General features: G+C 39.3%; 1 protein-coding gene across 6 annotated transcripts in view; it reads right to left on the bottom strand.

The window, feature by feature from the left end:
- FHOD3 (formin homology 2 domain containing 3) overlaps window positions 1-15891 on the bottom strand; it is a 367917-nt gene that overhangs the window by 44234 nt on the left and 307792 nt on the right. For all 6 annotated transcript variants that reach the window (XM_057371019.1, XM_057371020.1, XM_057371025.1 and 3 more), the window contains 2 exons: window positions 11645-11803; window positions 3229-3411 (listed from right to left, as the gene is read on the bottom strand). In XM_057371019.1, the coding sequence (XP_057227002.1) occupies window positions 3229-3411; window positions 11645-11803 (342 nt within the window). The remainder of the gene's footprint in view (window positions 1-3228; window positions 3412-11644; window positions 11804-15891) is intronic.

Genomic DNA, 15891 nt, shown 5'->3' with positions numbered 1-15891 from the left:
TTTATTTTAGGATTAAAAAACAATAAAAAAGAGTGTGCATCTTTTTTTTTTTTTTTTCCCTCACTCTCTTCGTTTGAACTCTCTGGTGTAGTTCACTTGCTGAGGTAATGGAACAGAATTTATGATTTCAGGCCTTATCAGTATGAATATCTGTGCTCAGATAACATGTGTGGATGGAAGATGCATTAAATTAAAACTGAATAATCAGATCAATTTTTCATTTTTGCAAATTTACCTATTCTTGCCTCCTATAAAACCTTCTGTCTAAAGAGGGCAGATAGATAAGGCAGAGCTACCTCACATCCTCGGATACCACACTTTAATTTTTCAGCTAAAAATTAGGTTTGAATGAAATTTGAGGATTGGTCCAGAAYTCCTGTCTGTGAGATGTCTGATAATGCATGATAAATGTTTGATGCATATGCACAAATGAACTCAACCTATCAATCCCACTCAATCCTAGTTTTTTTTTCATTACTACACCTGCTTATATTATTTTTTGTTCTTTTAAAATTGTCAGCAATAAGGATATATTTGCCTGCAGTGATCTTAATAAAGAAATAATCTTATTCAGGAAAATACAAGTTTCTATTCCTTTTTTGAAGACCTTTAAATTCCCTTTGAGATAATAAAATTTGAGCCACATCTGCATCATAAATAGTTTCACATAAGGAATGAGTAGTAACACAGTGTAAATTTTTTTAATCTCTTTTCTCTATGCCATTTAACTATGTTACCCAATGAAAGGTGAGAAAAATTATTGTTCCACTCATGACTTTCAGTAGGCATTTAAGTTAAGATTTCAAAACAGTACACACATTATCAAGAAAATAATTTGGAAAAGATTTTTTCTTTTTTTTTGTTTTCTATGGAGAGTGAAGAGTGAGCATTCATCCAGTTCAGTCCCTCAGTCTAAGGATACTCCTTACAAATGTACCCTGACTTGCTTTAGTTAATTAAATTCAAGCTAAAACAGATGATTTCTCTCATTGAGYCTGTCAAGCTTCTCATGAACATAAACAATATACCACTTAACCCATTTTTCAAACAATTCACCTTCTTTTTTTTCAGGTTGTCAGAGATACAGCTAAGATCTACTTAGGCAAAATTCTGTTCTTGGCAAGCTAGCAGAAGAGTCTCATTTATAAGAAACCTGGTTTTACCAATAACTCAGGTATTTCACACTGTTGATATAAAGGACYATATAAAGCTTCCAGCCTTATGGAAATAATAGCATTCATATCTTACATAAATATATGTGTGACTTTGTAAATAATATGAGTGTACTCTGAACTGCTGCGAATTTGCCTTGCTACAAAATAAGATTTAAAAAGAAAAGATCAAGAAAATGCCAGACTTAAAAAATGTTAACAACTGGTTCTAAGTGATTCTGGGACAGAGGTTTTATGAAGAGTTTGTCCTTTTGCATATGAATCTTCTGCAAAAACATAGTTCCAAGAACAGAAGAATGGTAGCAGCTCATAGGACTCTTTTATGACCATAATCATTAATGCAAACGACTTAATTTTTTTTTTTTTAAATTGAATATGCTCACAGTATCTTACCTCAGTCTAAATAACATGTATGTTTACTGGTTACCTGGAACTTAAAATCTGACCTAAACCTTTTCTTGCTGGAGCCACCCAGATGCTCACTACTCTCTCTTGTATCCCTGATGTCTGATCCCATTCCTTCCTCCTCACCAGTTAATACCCAAGCTCTCTGTCCTATCTGTGCCTGTCTGTTAAGCTTATCAAATGCTCCTCTTATTTCATCACAGTTATCACGTTACTTCCTCTACCATTTTAGGCTAAGTACTGTGCTTAGTCCTATCTACCCTCAAACAGGGATAAAAATGTTGGTTTTATCTTCACTACAGCTATTGCTTCTTTGAGTAGTTTAAGTATCTGAGACATTTTGTACGAGCATCCATTCTACATGGATTTTAGCTGGCAATAAATTAACTTTGTGGGAAAGCATCAGGAAACCTATCAGAATTTCTTTAGCTTTTAGCAGTGCTTCAGATGTTGCTTTTTGATTGAGAGGACACTAGAAATTCTAGGTATATGTAGAGATTAAYAGCTACAGCTAATTCAGCATATGTGAAAGGTACAATTTAGCCTTGTGGCAACTTCAAAGCAAAATAAATAGCTGTACCAGACTGAAAAAACTCCAACAAACTGGCAAAAARTATTCATGCCAGATACAAGTATTTTGCTATACAAGTCAGAAATGTAAATGGCTAAGATTAAAACATTCAAATTAAAAATTCTGAGTATTAGTGTGATTGCATTTCCTAAAAACTAAGAAAATTAGGTAAAGGTTGAATAATCTGAGTAATCATCTGAAAATCAATCCACTGTTGTACAATTCATTAAATAACTATTGCTAGGTAAACAGAAGGCATTTTCAAAAGCATTTAGAATCCATGTCACACAAACTTATACTGATTTTTCAATACATACCCATGTGCACAGATACACATACCAAAGTAATATATAGAGGACAGAGCTGCTTYATGGGCAATGCCTGGGGTATACACCAGAACGAATCTCTGGGCAGAGATTCCTGAAAGACCTCGTGAAAGGCAGCAAGTACCTGAAATCCCCTACAATTTCATTCTGTTCCATCTATGCAATAAAATTCCAACTTCTTTTTATAAAATTTTTGCCTGTGATTCATCATTCTTGACAGACACTCTAATTACAGTGTTCTTTGAACAAATGCCATCCATGGAGAAGGTGGCAACAACTGTCTGTGACTGAGCTGAACTGTCTTATCTTTTGTTTAGAATTTTAAGAGTTAAAAACAAAAAAACTTTAATGGATGGTGTTTTCCTTAGTTCAAATGGATATAAGATCAATACTCTCATGGTATAGGACTGAATACAGTAGTGCTCACTCAATCTTTACCAAAGAAAAATTCTCATGGCTCTGAAGTAAGAATTTCCTGAGTAATAACATCTGGAGAATATGTGACAAAGATTTAAACCTCTTCTTTGTTTCAATATCATTACTGGCTAATTAAAGGAAGGAAGACATAATCTCTTAATTTTCTTTTCTAGAAGGAACAGATTATGAAGGATCATTTTAGCTGTTTCCTTCTTGGCCACCAAAACAAAAGCGACCCATTTACCATTTCCTCAAAATGTCCATATAATACCAAGGTCAGGGAAAGATTAAGCAAATCCTCAGAAGAGCCTCCACCCATCTCCCTGCTTTCCCTYACCTTTTCCACTATCTCATAGTCCATCTTGAAAGCCCAGAGCTGGAGCCTGGCGGAGAGTTCGCTGATGGAGGAGAGGGTGAGAAGGAACTGCTCAGCACTGCCCAGGGGAACATCGGGATTTGCCAGCTGTGCCTCCTGGATCTTCTGCTTTTCCTCCTCAGTTGGGATCATGGTCAGGATTTTCTGTACAGGGAGAAAAAAGGCAGGCATCAGTGGTGAGGCTGAGAGGAGTGTGAGAGCAGGTTCACAGCAGCCACGGTAGAAGTTTTCAAGTCCTTGGCTGTTAAATTAGAACAGCACTGCAGTAACTAAGAACCAGCACAAGGGAGCAAAACCAGGACTGCTATCTCACACACCTGCAGTTTGTTTAAAAATGTATCTAAATTAAAATATATTTTAATTTTTAAAAAATCTGTATTCAGTAGATATGGCTAATCATGGGATGAAACACTGAAGGAGACAAAAGAAGATTGGTTAGGACTGATCTCATCAACTTGCATATGTTTAAGTCAGAACTTAATTTTTTGCAAAGTATATATGGAATTAAGGGTAGAKGGAGAACAGTTTGTGGCCTGTGATTTACAGCAAGTCAGACTAGATTTTAACATCCTTTTTAGCCCCAATATCTACAAATCTTCCAGCACACTGGTAAGCAGGCAGGAATAACTTGAGGAATCCTGTCTCTTGCTGTTCCCATAATATCTTACTCTTTTTTTTCAGTCTGTTTTGTTTTTCTTATGGAACATGGAAACTGTAGCAGCTTACTAGGTCACTCCTAAAGATCTCACCCTAACTGACAACTTCCCAAGGAATACACACTGAATTTAAAGCTGAATTATGCATTGCATAACATATGGCCTTTTTTTTTTTCTTTTGATCTGAAAAAGAATCWCAATATTTTCAGTTTCTGCTGTCACTGTGACTGAAAGTATTTAAATTTTCCCTTTAATTCATGTATTTCACAGGCTTGTTTAAATGTGGCAGCTTTTCTTCTGAGAATATTGCTCTCTAAGGTATTGCTTCTTAGTCAGTTTTTAACACAGTAAATGCACTTCAAAACAAAAAAGAAAARCAAAACAACACAAAGGAAYCAGATTAGTTGARGTGYCCACCCTACTGATCAATGCYTCCTTAAAGCAAAGCTGATTTTTAACACAACTTATGTTTATTCATCTGAAGAATGACATGTTTTTGCTGTAGCCGTCTATAATGATAGTGGCTGTTTTAAAGGGGAGGAGAGAATAATAAAAACACAGCCAAAGAGCTATCAGACCTGCCAATCCAAACCACAGCCTTGTTCCAACACTGGACATAGCCAATCCATCAAAGCAGCACAACKGCCCCCTTCCAGTACCAAGAGGTCCCCCGAATGTTTGTGCAGCACCAGAGCTAAGCACAGATGGAAAACAAGAGACTCTTCCTACTCAATCAGGCAAAGAACAAGATTTAAGCAGGCAAACAGTGTTCAATTTGTTCTACTGAGACTTATTTAATTTCAGCCACAGCATTTGTATTGCTGTCCATTTTCTTCTGCTGACTTCCGTAAACATAAATRAAGAAGCATTTCTTTCTGTTAATGTCTCTTTGTTGTTATAAATGACAACAACAGAAGAGCCTCCTTGTTCGGACACTGCAAGATTCTATCTTAATAAATTAATATCTGAAAAAAAAAAAAGAAGAGGAAAATCCCTCAAAACACCCTGGTGCTTTTCCTCAGCCTGAAAACGGCTGCTTGGAAAATATTCTGATGTACACCTGTTCCAATTGACAGCATTTGATTTTGAGATATGCTATCCATCCATCCATCCATCCATCCATCCATCCATCCATCCATCCATCCATCCATCCATCCATCCATCCATCCATCCATCCGTCCATGCTGGAATCTGTAACTTGGGTCATACATAACAAAACTAGATTTATAAGTAGCTGCTTCATGGCATTTCTCAGTGCTGAACCAATGCTCATCTGAAAAGGTCCATAAAAAACCCAGACTGAGCCTGAAACTCATAAAAAAAAGGTGTTTTGCAGGGTCCCTTGAAGGAGTCAGGCATCTCAGTGCCTTCTCCTCTGTTCCACAACAAGACGAAGCCAGCATGTCCTCAGCTGAGACAGGACAGCCTGYAAATAGGATCATATGAACATCCATAAATGGAGAGTTTAGCAGTAGCCAWGTAATGGATGTAAAAATTATTCTGATGCATTTTTTAAGGCTAACACTTTAGCAGTATTCTCAATAGCCTCCTACAAATAATTAGGACTTTTGGCAGCAACCCAAGGATCCCACATGTATTTTATGGTGGGGCAGTGCCTTCACTCCAGAGGTTTTGCATTGCTTTGGGGCATTTTAAAGAGAGCAAAGAAACAGTGAGGCTTATTTCCAAAGGGACTCTCCTCCTCCTTGAGCTTTATATAAACATCACAAGACAGATGGAGCTGACAAAAAGAGGCTGCTGTGCTGCGTACCACACTGTGCGAAACAGAGCAAAAATGCCTGTGCTTGTGGTGCCAGCTGCTGAGGGTCAGCCCTGCTGCTGAAAGCCATGCTTGGGTGGGGCCAGAGCTGCTGGCAGGTCTCACACCATCCGGGGTGCAAGTGTCCCCATAACAATGACCTACACCAGCACTTCTCATCTGCTTGGGCAAATAATTCTGATCCTGCTGGTTGTCATCCTTGATGTGTGCCCGAGCAAGTAGTGAAATGCTCTTCTTGATTTCCACTCTATGACTAATTCGAGCCATTTGTTCAGTGTTGGAAACTGATGAGTACACCATCTACCGCTTAATTATTATTTTCATCTTTATTACTTTTATTTTTTGAAACAACACTAACAGTAAAAGTAGCATAAAATCAYAGCAGGGCAGCAGGTTACTGGCACCTGATGTGACCATTAAATCAGAAATAGCTTTGAATCCAATGATTAGCTCCTATTGCTCTCCCCATAGAGGGTCAGGTAGGAAGGGACCACAGTGGCTCAGCTGGTCCCATCTCCCTGCTCAAGCAGGGCCATCCCAGAGCACATGGCACCAGATGGTTCTTGAATATCTTCAGTATGGAGATTCTACAATATCTCTGGGCAATCTGTACCAGGGCATAGTCACCGACACATTAAACAAATTCTTCCTCATATCCAGGTGGAACTTTCTGTCCATCAGTTTCTCACTGTTATCTCTTGTCCTGTTGCTGGGCACCACTGGGAGGAGTGGTGTCCATACTCTTGACACCCTCCCTTAAGACACTTAATTACATTGACACTCTCATTTTACTCTTCTCCGGGCTGAACAGCCCCAACTGCCCTGGTCTTTTCCTGTAATTGAGGCAGTGTCAGAAGCCTTCAGGTCAATTAAAGAAGAACTGGTTCTTAACAAACCCTATGCTCGTATTTGCTAGTATGTGTKCCACATGTATTTCACCTTCATGCATTCTCACACTGCTGTTTGGGCCAGAGTTCTGAGGAAAACCAGTGCACAAATAAAGGAGGAAAGCGAGTAATTTTTGCATGAGATAATGGATCCTAACTATTCTGCTGCTGGACTGCTGGACCCAGCCACCTGCTTGTACTTTCAGCAAARGGATCAAACTGCTTATTTCCTGGACTCTGACATCCTGAGGTATAATCTCAAAAAATTCCTAAGAGGAAAGACTTATAAGAGTAACATATGGCTGAGGGTCATGGGCCTCAGTGTGGGACACAAGAAAGAACCTAACCAGCAAGGGCAAATAGTCTCTGAGGAAATTAGGTGCTTAAGTTTCCTCTTTCACGACACACTGGGGCTTCTCAGCGATGATGGGATTGCAGGAGTGTCGTGTCTTTTGTGTTTGGTTTCAGCTGATCTTATCAGGTGAACAACAGCCTGAAAAAAACTGGTAACTCAAAAATTTGTTTGTTATTGTTGTGTCCAAAGGTTTCTGTGGCTTGAGGACCACAGAAGACATAAGCTGCATAACCAAATAGACATTAGTGGGTATTTCACCWGGTATCTGACAGGCCTCAGAAGACAATCCAACTCCTAAAAGGCTCTCTCACATTTCAGCTTTCCAGGCAGCTGTCAACAAGACCCATTGCTGGTTTGCACTGCCTGTAGAAACTCTAAGAAAATGTAACAGCACATGAAGGTCAGAACTTCACAGTAAGGGAAGCTGCCTGCACTAATTTTATTRCAACTGTTCCAAAAATGATCCAATTCCAAGAAGGAACTACACCTAAAATACTGATAGCCGTTGCTGTAAATCAGGACCTGACACCATTGCCTCAGTCGGACTACTCTGCTTCCTCAGCTCTCCACTGAAACACATGAACATGTCAATGCTGGTCACAGAAACTGAAGATGTTTTTGGTTTGCTGCAAGGAGAGAAAGTGTGGCATTTTTTCTTTAAATAAAGCCTGAAACAGATTAAGGCTGTGATATGCTGACTGTGGGTGTCTGGCCAGCAAAGCACCACTGAGGCCATTCTCTTGTCTAGACTTGTGAAAAAGGTACTCTTTCAGGTCATGTGAGCTAGCATCATTTGAGACATCCCATCACACTCTTACAAGGCATTAGCTAACACATTGGAAACTGCAAATGTTGGTGTACCATGTCAATGATCAGAATAAAACTGTAAATACCTTACTAGGTACCGAAAATCAAATTCTGATTTTTGTTTATACATGTCACCATCTGGCTTTTTAAAACCAAGCTCTCCTTTCTTACCCATTTTTACATCTCAGGGCTATCTAGCCACTCCAGACACCTAGACYTGAAATTACTTATTATGAGTATGGAGGGTGTAGCACACCTGGAGAGATTTTTTTATTTCAAAAATTTAGTGAAAGCTGTACCTATTAATGCAATCAATCTTGTGTAGCATCACAAGACTCTATTGTAAAGCAGAAAACAATCCAYGCTAATTTCCTCAAAGCATTACCCTAATTTTACTCTGCTAAATTAATCACTGTCTTTGATATAATTTGATTTTGATCTATGTTTCCTTACTAAGCAGCCCTTTACAGAGAGATCCACTCATTTCCTTTGCTAAAGGAAATGGTTAAGCACCRAGGACTGGTTTGTTGGACTCCATTCTTGCAGTTGCCCCGATACATAAAAATCAGGTGCCAGGATTTTAAGCTTGCCTCTTTTGCTTCATTCACAGCAAGACCTCATCATCATGCTAAGGAGGCAGTTCTTTATTCTGCAGAGAGCTCCAAGCTGTTTGAACACAATGAATGCCAAGCTTTCAAAGAAAGGAAAACACAAACACTTTGGCAAATGTAAGGTGGCAAATTTTTTTTTTTTAGCTGGACTGGCTCATGCTTGCAAACACACAATGCGCATTCCTCCAAAAATAAGTCTTAAACAGTGCCTGCTTTGCATACTAAGTGGACTACATCTGCCTTTCTCGTCTAATGGCCCCACTTTCTGCCTTTTTTCACAGCTCGGGGGCAAATAACCACTTTAAGCAAAAGGTCTAAAAGTATGCAACATATTTAGGAACAGAGGGCTTCAAAATAACTGGAAGAATTTTTCCACTTAGTTATATGTATTTAAAGTTAAAAAGTAAAGTATGGATTACTAACAGGAGCTCAATGTCAAAAGCAAAGCAGCATTCAGCAGGATGTAGGGCAGCAGTGGAGGGTCTGCTGGAGCTACTRGTCTAGCTGTGGACTTGATGATGAACTGGGTTATCACAAACTTGTAGCCTGCAGCCCACTGCATCCTTGCCTTGCTGCTAGCACTACTGTCAGCACTGCTTTAGTCCACTGTCCTTAAAAGATCAGTTTTAAGGTAATATTTAATCCACCAAGGTGCAGAACCAAAGCCACACACACTCAGATGACAGTGGTGATGCTCCTCAGGGAAAGGACAAATCACAGAGCTCGCTGTCAAGGAAAAGGATGGCTCAGCTTTTTACACTTTGGYTGCTCTGCTCTGTGTTGGATCTGACAAAAACTGAAGACAATCCTAAATCATAGCAYCTCTGAAATTTTAGCTATATCAAATCAAATTTAGCTATGTCAATTTTTTGCGATGTTATGTTATCATCACACGTTTTTCTCTGCTTTTGTTACATCTCTCTCTTCTGCTTACTGGRTGTGACATCTCTTCTAGACAATTACTGTGCAGAAAGGCTTTTGAGTATCCACTGTGCTAGAATTTTTCTATTAGGCAAATTGCATATTTTTTTTCCATACCAGTCCTGCCCCAATCAACACACAGATAAACTATCAATTATATTATATACAAATTGCTTTGTTATCTATGGGTTTTTAAATAAATGAATTGATTCTTACACTATTGTTGATTCATTCAAAGTTGCTACCAATTATTTCCTTATATTTACATAGATATGAAGCCGAAAACTTTCTAAAAATGTAGACTGAAGCAACAACCTCTCTTCTCTCTATGCTAACTTCTCTCTATGCCAACGAACACATAGATACAGAGAAGAGACACAGGAAATAAAATTTATGGTAGGGAAAACTGAGGCTGAAAACAGTGGGACCCACTGAAAACCGTGGGACCCACAACAGTGCATTTTTGTATCAACCTGTGCACTACCTGGCCAATTCTGCATAGCTTAATGCAGCTCTCTCTATCACTGTAAAGGGCTGACTCTGTAACATGCCATAAAAAAAATCTGTAGTTTGGGATTGGGAAAGAAAATCTGAATTCATTGTAGGATTTTACCTGTTAAGAAGTAAATAAATATATGTATTTTGCTATTTTCAAAGAAAAGAGTATATATGCTCTTTTCTCCATGGACATCATCCTTCCTAACAATTGAGGACTACATTCACCAAAGTGCAAAACACCTGGGCCCTGCTGCACTTGCCCTTTCTGCTGATTTCAAGTACCTGAATGATCACATCAGAATTATTCACATCCTGAGCTTCAAGCTGTGGACACAGACCTCAGAGACCTTTCCTTTAGCACTGGGCAAGTTTATTAACACTATGCAATTTCTTGATTTCTTGCATTCTTCAAATTGAAATCCACTTTCAAATATATTTTAAATGAAATTATGGGTTCCTGGCAGCTAACAGAAAGGCCACCCAAAGGAGGGTGTGGTGGTACAGAGCACAGCTGTGGACACCACAACAGGTGGCTGGCAGATGGACAGCCCAGAGACAAATGCTGGCAGTGGAAAGGGTGGGCTGTGCAGAGCACCTGAAGCCAGAGAAGGACACAATTAGAAGGAGATGAAAAATGAAAGTTAATGAAGCTGTGTCCTTCTTTGTCAGCTATTTTATGCCGGATTTTGTATGGAAACATTGCCTACAGCACTGAGATCCATCTGCTTGGCAGTGAGCTGGGCTTGGCTGGAGGGATACTTCTCTCCAGCACTTTAAAACTTAATACTGCAGATTGCAGTATTAAGCATTGCAGATTGCAGTGGTAAGTACATGGGCTGGGTCATGAGAAATTACTTTTTTAGAGTGATCTGTCATCTTCATAATRTAAGTTATTTGCATATAGCAAATAAGTAATATAACTTTGGGAAGAAATGATATTCTAGTAGAGATGAATCAGGCCTTGCCTTCTAGCTGGAAGGATATTTTGCCTTAAGCATTTCCTTTGCATGCAACTGTTGGCAACTCCATTTTCATTCCAGGAAGCTCTTCTCATTTGCTTTTGTAGCCAGCAAGGTGAAGGCGGAAAGGCGGAAATCATGGAACACAGTGCCAAACCACTAAAAGGTGACTGTGAATTAATATTTGACCTCTGATAGCCACTGATTGAGATTTGTAGTTGTTCTGATTACTCTTACTAGATGATACAGGCCTACTGAAAAAAAAAAGTGAAATGAATACAACCATAATGAAAAAAACAGTGGAGCCGCAGGCTTCTTTTATACTTCATAGAAGAAAAATGTTTTGATAAAAAAAATAATAAACAGAGCTCATCTTGGATCTTGGTAAGAATATCTGCAAAGTCAAACATGTAGTGGTAAAAATTACATCATCTGTAATCTTTATACCAACTGCTTTTCTTCAAACAACAGTAACACAGAAATGCTATTCTGGGCAGAACCAGTCGCTGTATTTGTTTTCCATTAGATATACAATCTAGAATGACTCCAACAGCTAGCTGGGCATGAAATTTATTAAACTCTGTACCCGCTGCATCAGCCCTAGTAASTCTGCTGCATACAGTATTTCAGTCAAGCTTCAGCTAATACTCTGAAAAACCTGACAGGAATTAACACCAGTTCTACTCAAACAAAGCAGATAATCCATGATCACTGCACATGCCCAGCCTCATGATACTTCATACTTCTGAGCCCCCTGCACTGATTTCACAAATTTCGACACTCAGACATGACATAATACACCCCCATTCCCTCTTCCATGACCAGTCTGGTCTGTACCATACACAACATGGGAAAAAAAGTATTGAAAATGCAGGCTTGCAGACATTGCTTATTCTCTCTTACCTCTATTCCTTCCTTGTTTAAGGCATATTCGTCRAAGTTCAAAATAGCAGTCTTGATGGTGCGGGGAGGGGGCAGCACAGTCAGGCCAATATTAATGGCGTTGCTTCGCTTTGAGTCCAACACAATGATCTCCTGTCGCTTCCCATCCGCAGCAGTTTTCTTGGGAAAGAAGAGGACAAGGTCATTATTCCTCTGATCTGTTTTATAAAGGAAAAGTCACACCTTTCACTAGTGGCTTCCCCCACCCATGAAAATTGATGCTGAATATAAATCCAATTTATTTGTAGGCATCAAAACAAGCTGGATTCCTCCAGTACATCCTTGCTGGTATCAACATGAGCTGCCAGGGTTCAATCAGAGATGCAAATGCTGCCCTGCAAAGCAGAGCCAGCCTGAGCCAGTCCCCACAAGGGCAGTTTGGGGCAGCAGCCAGACTCAAAAACACCTGACATTGTCTCTGCCAGCCCAGAGCTCTGCTGTGCAGCAGGACTGGCCAGCACAGGTGGGCAGCCAAGGGGCTCCAGGGCTCGATTCCTTGTTGGATGCATCAATCTGGACCCTCTCCAGCAATCTCCTGTGTTGTAAATCCACCTCGGGCACTGGCAAAGGAGCCACAGGTGCCTCTCTGGAGGCACTGGCATGGTTTTCTGACCTCTGGCTGCCAGGGGAAAGTTATTCTACCCTGCCCCACATGGTATGTCTGTCAAATCCTTCACAGATGCTTTTTTCTAAGTTTTATTTGAGACTATCCATATTCTTGGATCTTGCCTCCAGTACAAATAATAATAAAATCACACAGAACTGGCAACATATGCTTTAAATTCCATTCTAGAGTAGACCCAATGAATTTCTTTCTCTTTCTCATCATCCTTATAGTGGCAAAATGTGAACCAACTATACAAAGTGACTCAAAACCCACTCATATGGCATAATGTGGTGCTGAATRTGGTGTTTGTTTTTACATCTGAAGGCAAGTGCTGTTTACAGGAGTTGAGGAATACCCCATGTGTGTGATCTGTGAAAGTCATAAGAGGGTTGTTTTTTTAAACTAGGAAAGAAAAATAAATTTGCAGTRCACAGGATTAATTTTAGGAGACCAAAGATATAATTTATTTTTCAATGTTTCTGTATCAGTTTTGTCAGAACTGGTCTCTTCTTAACACCTTAAAAGTATCCCCAAAGCCTTCCTTAGCTCTCCCTTCTYTGATTAAGAGAATCTTCTTTTACTTAGGGAGCTACCTGTAGGATGTGAGATGAAGTTTCTCCTTTAAAGCAGTAACTTTTACTTCCCGAGCCACTAATCACATTTTCAGGACCACAGTTAGTGGCCAAGACCACAWTAAAGCCAAACAGGGTTCACTAGAGACTACTTCCTTTGAGTTTGTATTGCACTAAGCAGTTTTTAAACCACCACTTTTTACCTTGTCCTTTGGAGCACAAAATTACACCGCTCCAAAGAATTTATGCAGAAGGGAAAAGACTGGGGGAAAGGACTTAAATTTAGGCTTCCCACATGTGCATGGGTARGAAAGCCTCAAATGTGCAGCTCTGTTTTCAGGCTCCCAAATCTGACAAGACAGACGTATTAATTTGGGGGACACAGGACGCTCACAGCACACACTCCCAAACAGTGGCTGATGAGAGACAGATGAGCTGCACAGGGCAGGGGTGAATGGAGGTGTTTTCCAGAGCTAGAACTGTGTATGGGTTATAAAATGTTGGGGTGAGTAACCCTTWTCAAAAACGGGGGCTGCAGATTTTAAATCCATTCTGGGGACGTCTTCTGAGTTCCAAAGAAATCCTTTCCAAATAAATAAAAGGATGAAGAAAGGAGAAAGATTTTACTACTATGAACTTTACTACCTTACTGCTAGGAAAAGAACTGCTTTTTGTCTGCAATGAAATTGCACATGTGGAAGTGTATGACTGTTAAAATAAGCTATTATTTTATGTATAGTTATACAACTATTAATTTCTGTTATAATATWTGGTGTCTTCAATCTACTCTTTATAAATTCATTACCAGAGAATGACTTCAAATGCTTGAGGGAAGAGTGAACTAGTGCAGTTGATTTTGTATTTTAATGTGTCAATATGAAGGGTAATCCCTGAACTTCTGAATACCATATATATACTATATTATTAAATGTAAACATGAAAGTAATTATAAATTACAAATATAACARGTTGTATAATTTGTGGGAGACAAACATTTCTGCAATGTATTAACAACTACAGTGTTAACTTTACAAGACCTAACTGGCCACATTCTCTTGCCTCTGTTAAAGACTGGGTAGTCCAGATAGATKATTTAAAGACAGTTACTATCCCAAAGAAGGTGATTTGCAGTCTGATGATAACAAAGGCTTAAACATGCCTCTTTGCTTTAATTAACATGGAAAGCAGAAAAATCTAAATAACTTTTCAAGTGGTCATATAAATAAATCATTATATATCAGCATCAAGTGAAAAATATCTCCTGCCTTTAAAGTTGCAGAAGATTGTATCAATAGCACAGAAGAATCTCCCTTAATAGTGAGATGGCTTTTCTGTTTTTTTAACCTCAATTAAGAAGAATTTAAAATGGAATCGCTCAGCTGCCTCTGACTKTTCCAGGATATATGTATGTAATCTTCTTCAGAATTCTGGTCCACATTTATGACTTGTCTCAGCATTTGCTGAAATTACAACAAATCCTTTCAAAAGGAATATGTGCCTAAGCATGTATTTACATGTGTACACAAAACCAGATCCTTTCATTTTTCTCTCCTACTAATTTTTATRTCTGTGGGCACATGATGGATCACTGTATCCCGCAGAGTATACATGAATTAGCAAAATAATACTTTCATGCAGAACCAAGTGGATGGCAAAAGGGCTGAACAATAGCATATGATTCAGGAGTGTCTGCATGTTTTCATCTCTCTTCATGGAAAAGTAAAGACTTTGAAGTACTTTGCCAARATACCTGCTTTGTTTGGTGCMAWAAGAAGGAAGGAAATACTTGACTGRCTTGGAGGGGATACCAATCACTCTTTCTATTCACAAATATAATGAAGTGGTGATCTATCTTAAAAAAATAAATCATCTGCAACTAAAGGTGCTCCACCAACTAAAWTAAATGTGCAAGTTGCTCAGTGTGGCATAACTTTTCCTAAAATCAAGAATCTCCTCTCCCAGTCCCAGCCCCCAAAATTCTGTATTATATCCTACAATTTAAAATCCACTTTATTTTATTACAGTCTATTGTGTTTAATGAAAAACTTCTCATGAGCCAGGAAGTAGCTGTTTATAGCTGTGTGTTGTGGAAATCACAGTAAAGGATTAGAAGCTGGAGTAAAATTGGTTACAGCTGCATGAAAGAGCACACGATAGACCCAACCCCCCACCCCCCCCGTATACACCCTGACTTTTGCTTTTCCTCTCATCCTTCTGGACTGTTCCTTTTCCAWGCACCTACTTCCATCTCTTGCTATGAAATCTGGAGATTTGACTTTTGATTTGTTGCTCTGCACTCTTTCAGCTGAACCAAGTGAGCTGTGAGTCAGATTTTACGATATTATAGAATAAACCTGTTTTGGATTGAGGCCATTGGACAGGAGAAACTAGACACAACGGGGAATGTGCTCCCTGGAAATAAACCAAGCAGTCTGGAAAAAGCGAGAGCTATCCTAATTTAAGCGCAATCTTCGTACCAAACCTCAAGTCTTTTACGGATTTGGTGGTCTGCCTAATGATCTAAGGACCATGTCCTGCTCAGGAAGATTTGCTGCTGTTCACAAAAACCAGGCAGGAGTTTCAAAAGTCTGCACAGAGCTCTGCTACTGCACTCCTCAGTCCCCATTGTCTTCTCTGCAATGAGACAATGAGACTTCTATGTCTGTGTTATGGGACAGGGTAGAAAGAGAGCCAAAAGTACAATGTCTCATGCAGAGAGCAGTTATGAGTCGCCAAGGGGAAAGCAGTCACCTAAATCATTCCTCAGACTTGCACTAATTTCAAAGAAACCTGCTCACTCATCTTCCAGCCAGAAGCCAAAAGCTGTGCCAAAGCATCAGGCAGGTTTGAGAAGCAAGTGTGAGGGAGGGAACTTGGCCAAGGGTAGTTTGGGAACATGCACGCTGATTGACTGGAAAAGTAAACAAGTCATAATTCCAATAATTTAACATTTTATCAAAATTTCATGTGAGGATAAAAGATTAAGAATCAGCCAGCATGATCCATTRCAATGCTGGCCCTTAGCACAG

The sequence above is a fragment of the Malurus melanocephalus genome, unplaced genomic scaffold, assembly GCF_030028575.1.
Source record: "Malurus melanocephalus ecotype Western Australia unplaced genomic scaffold, MMel_1.1 scaffold_138, whole genome shotgun sequence".
Taxonomy (NCBI): domain Eukaryota; kingdom Metazoa; phylum Chordata; class Aves; order Passeriformes; family Maluridae; genus Malurus; species Malurus melanocephalus.
The sequence above is the reverse complement of the archived record's forward strand: the minus strand, read 5'-3'. Positions and strand labels throughout refer to the sequence as shown.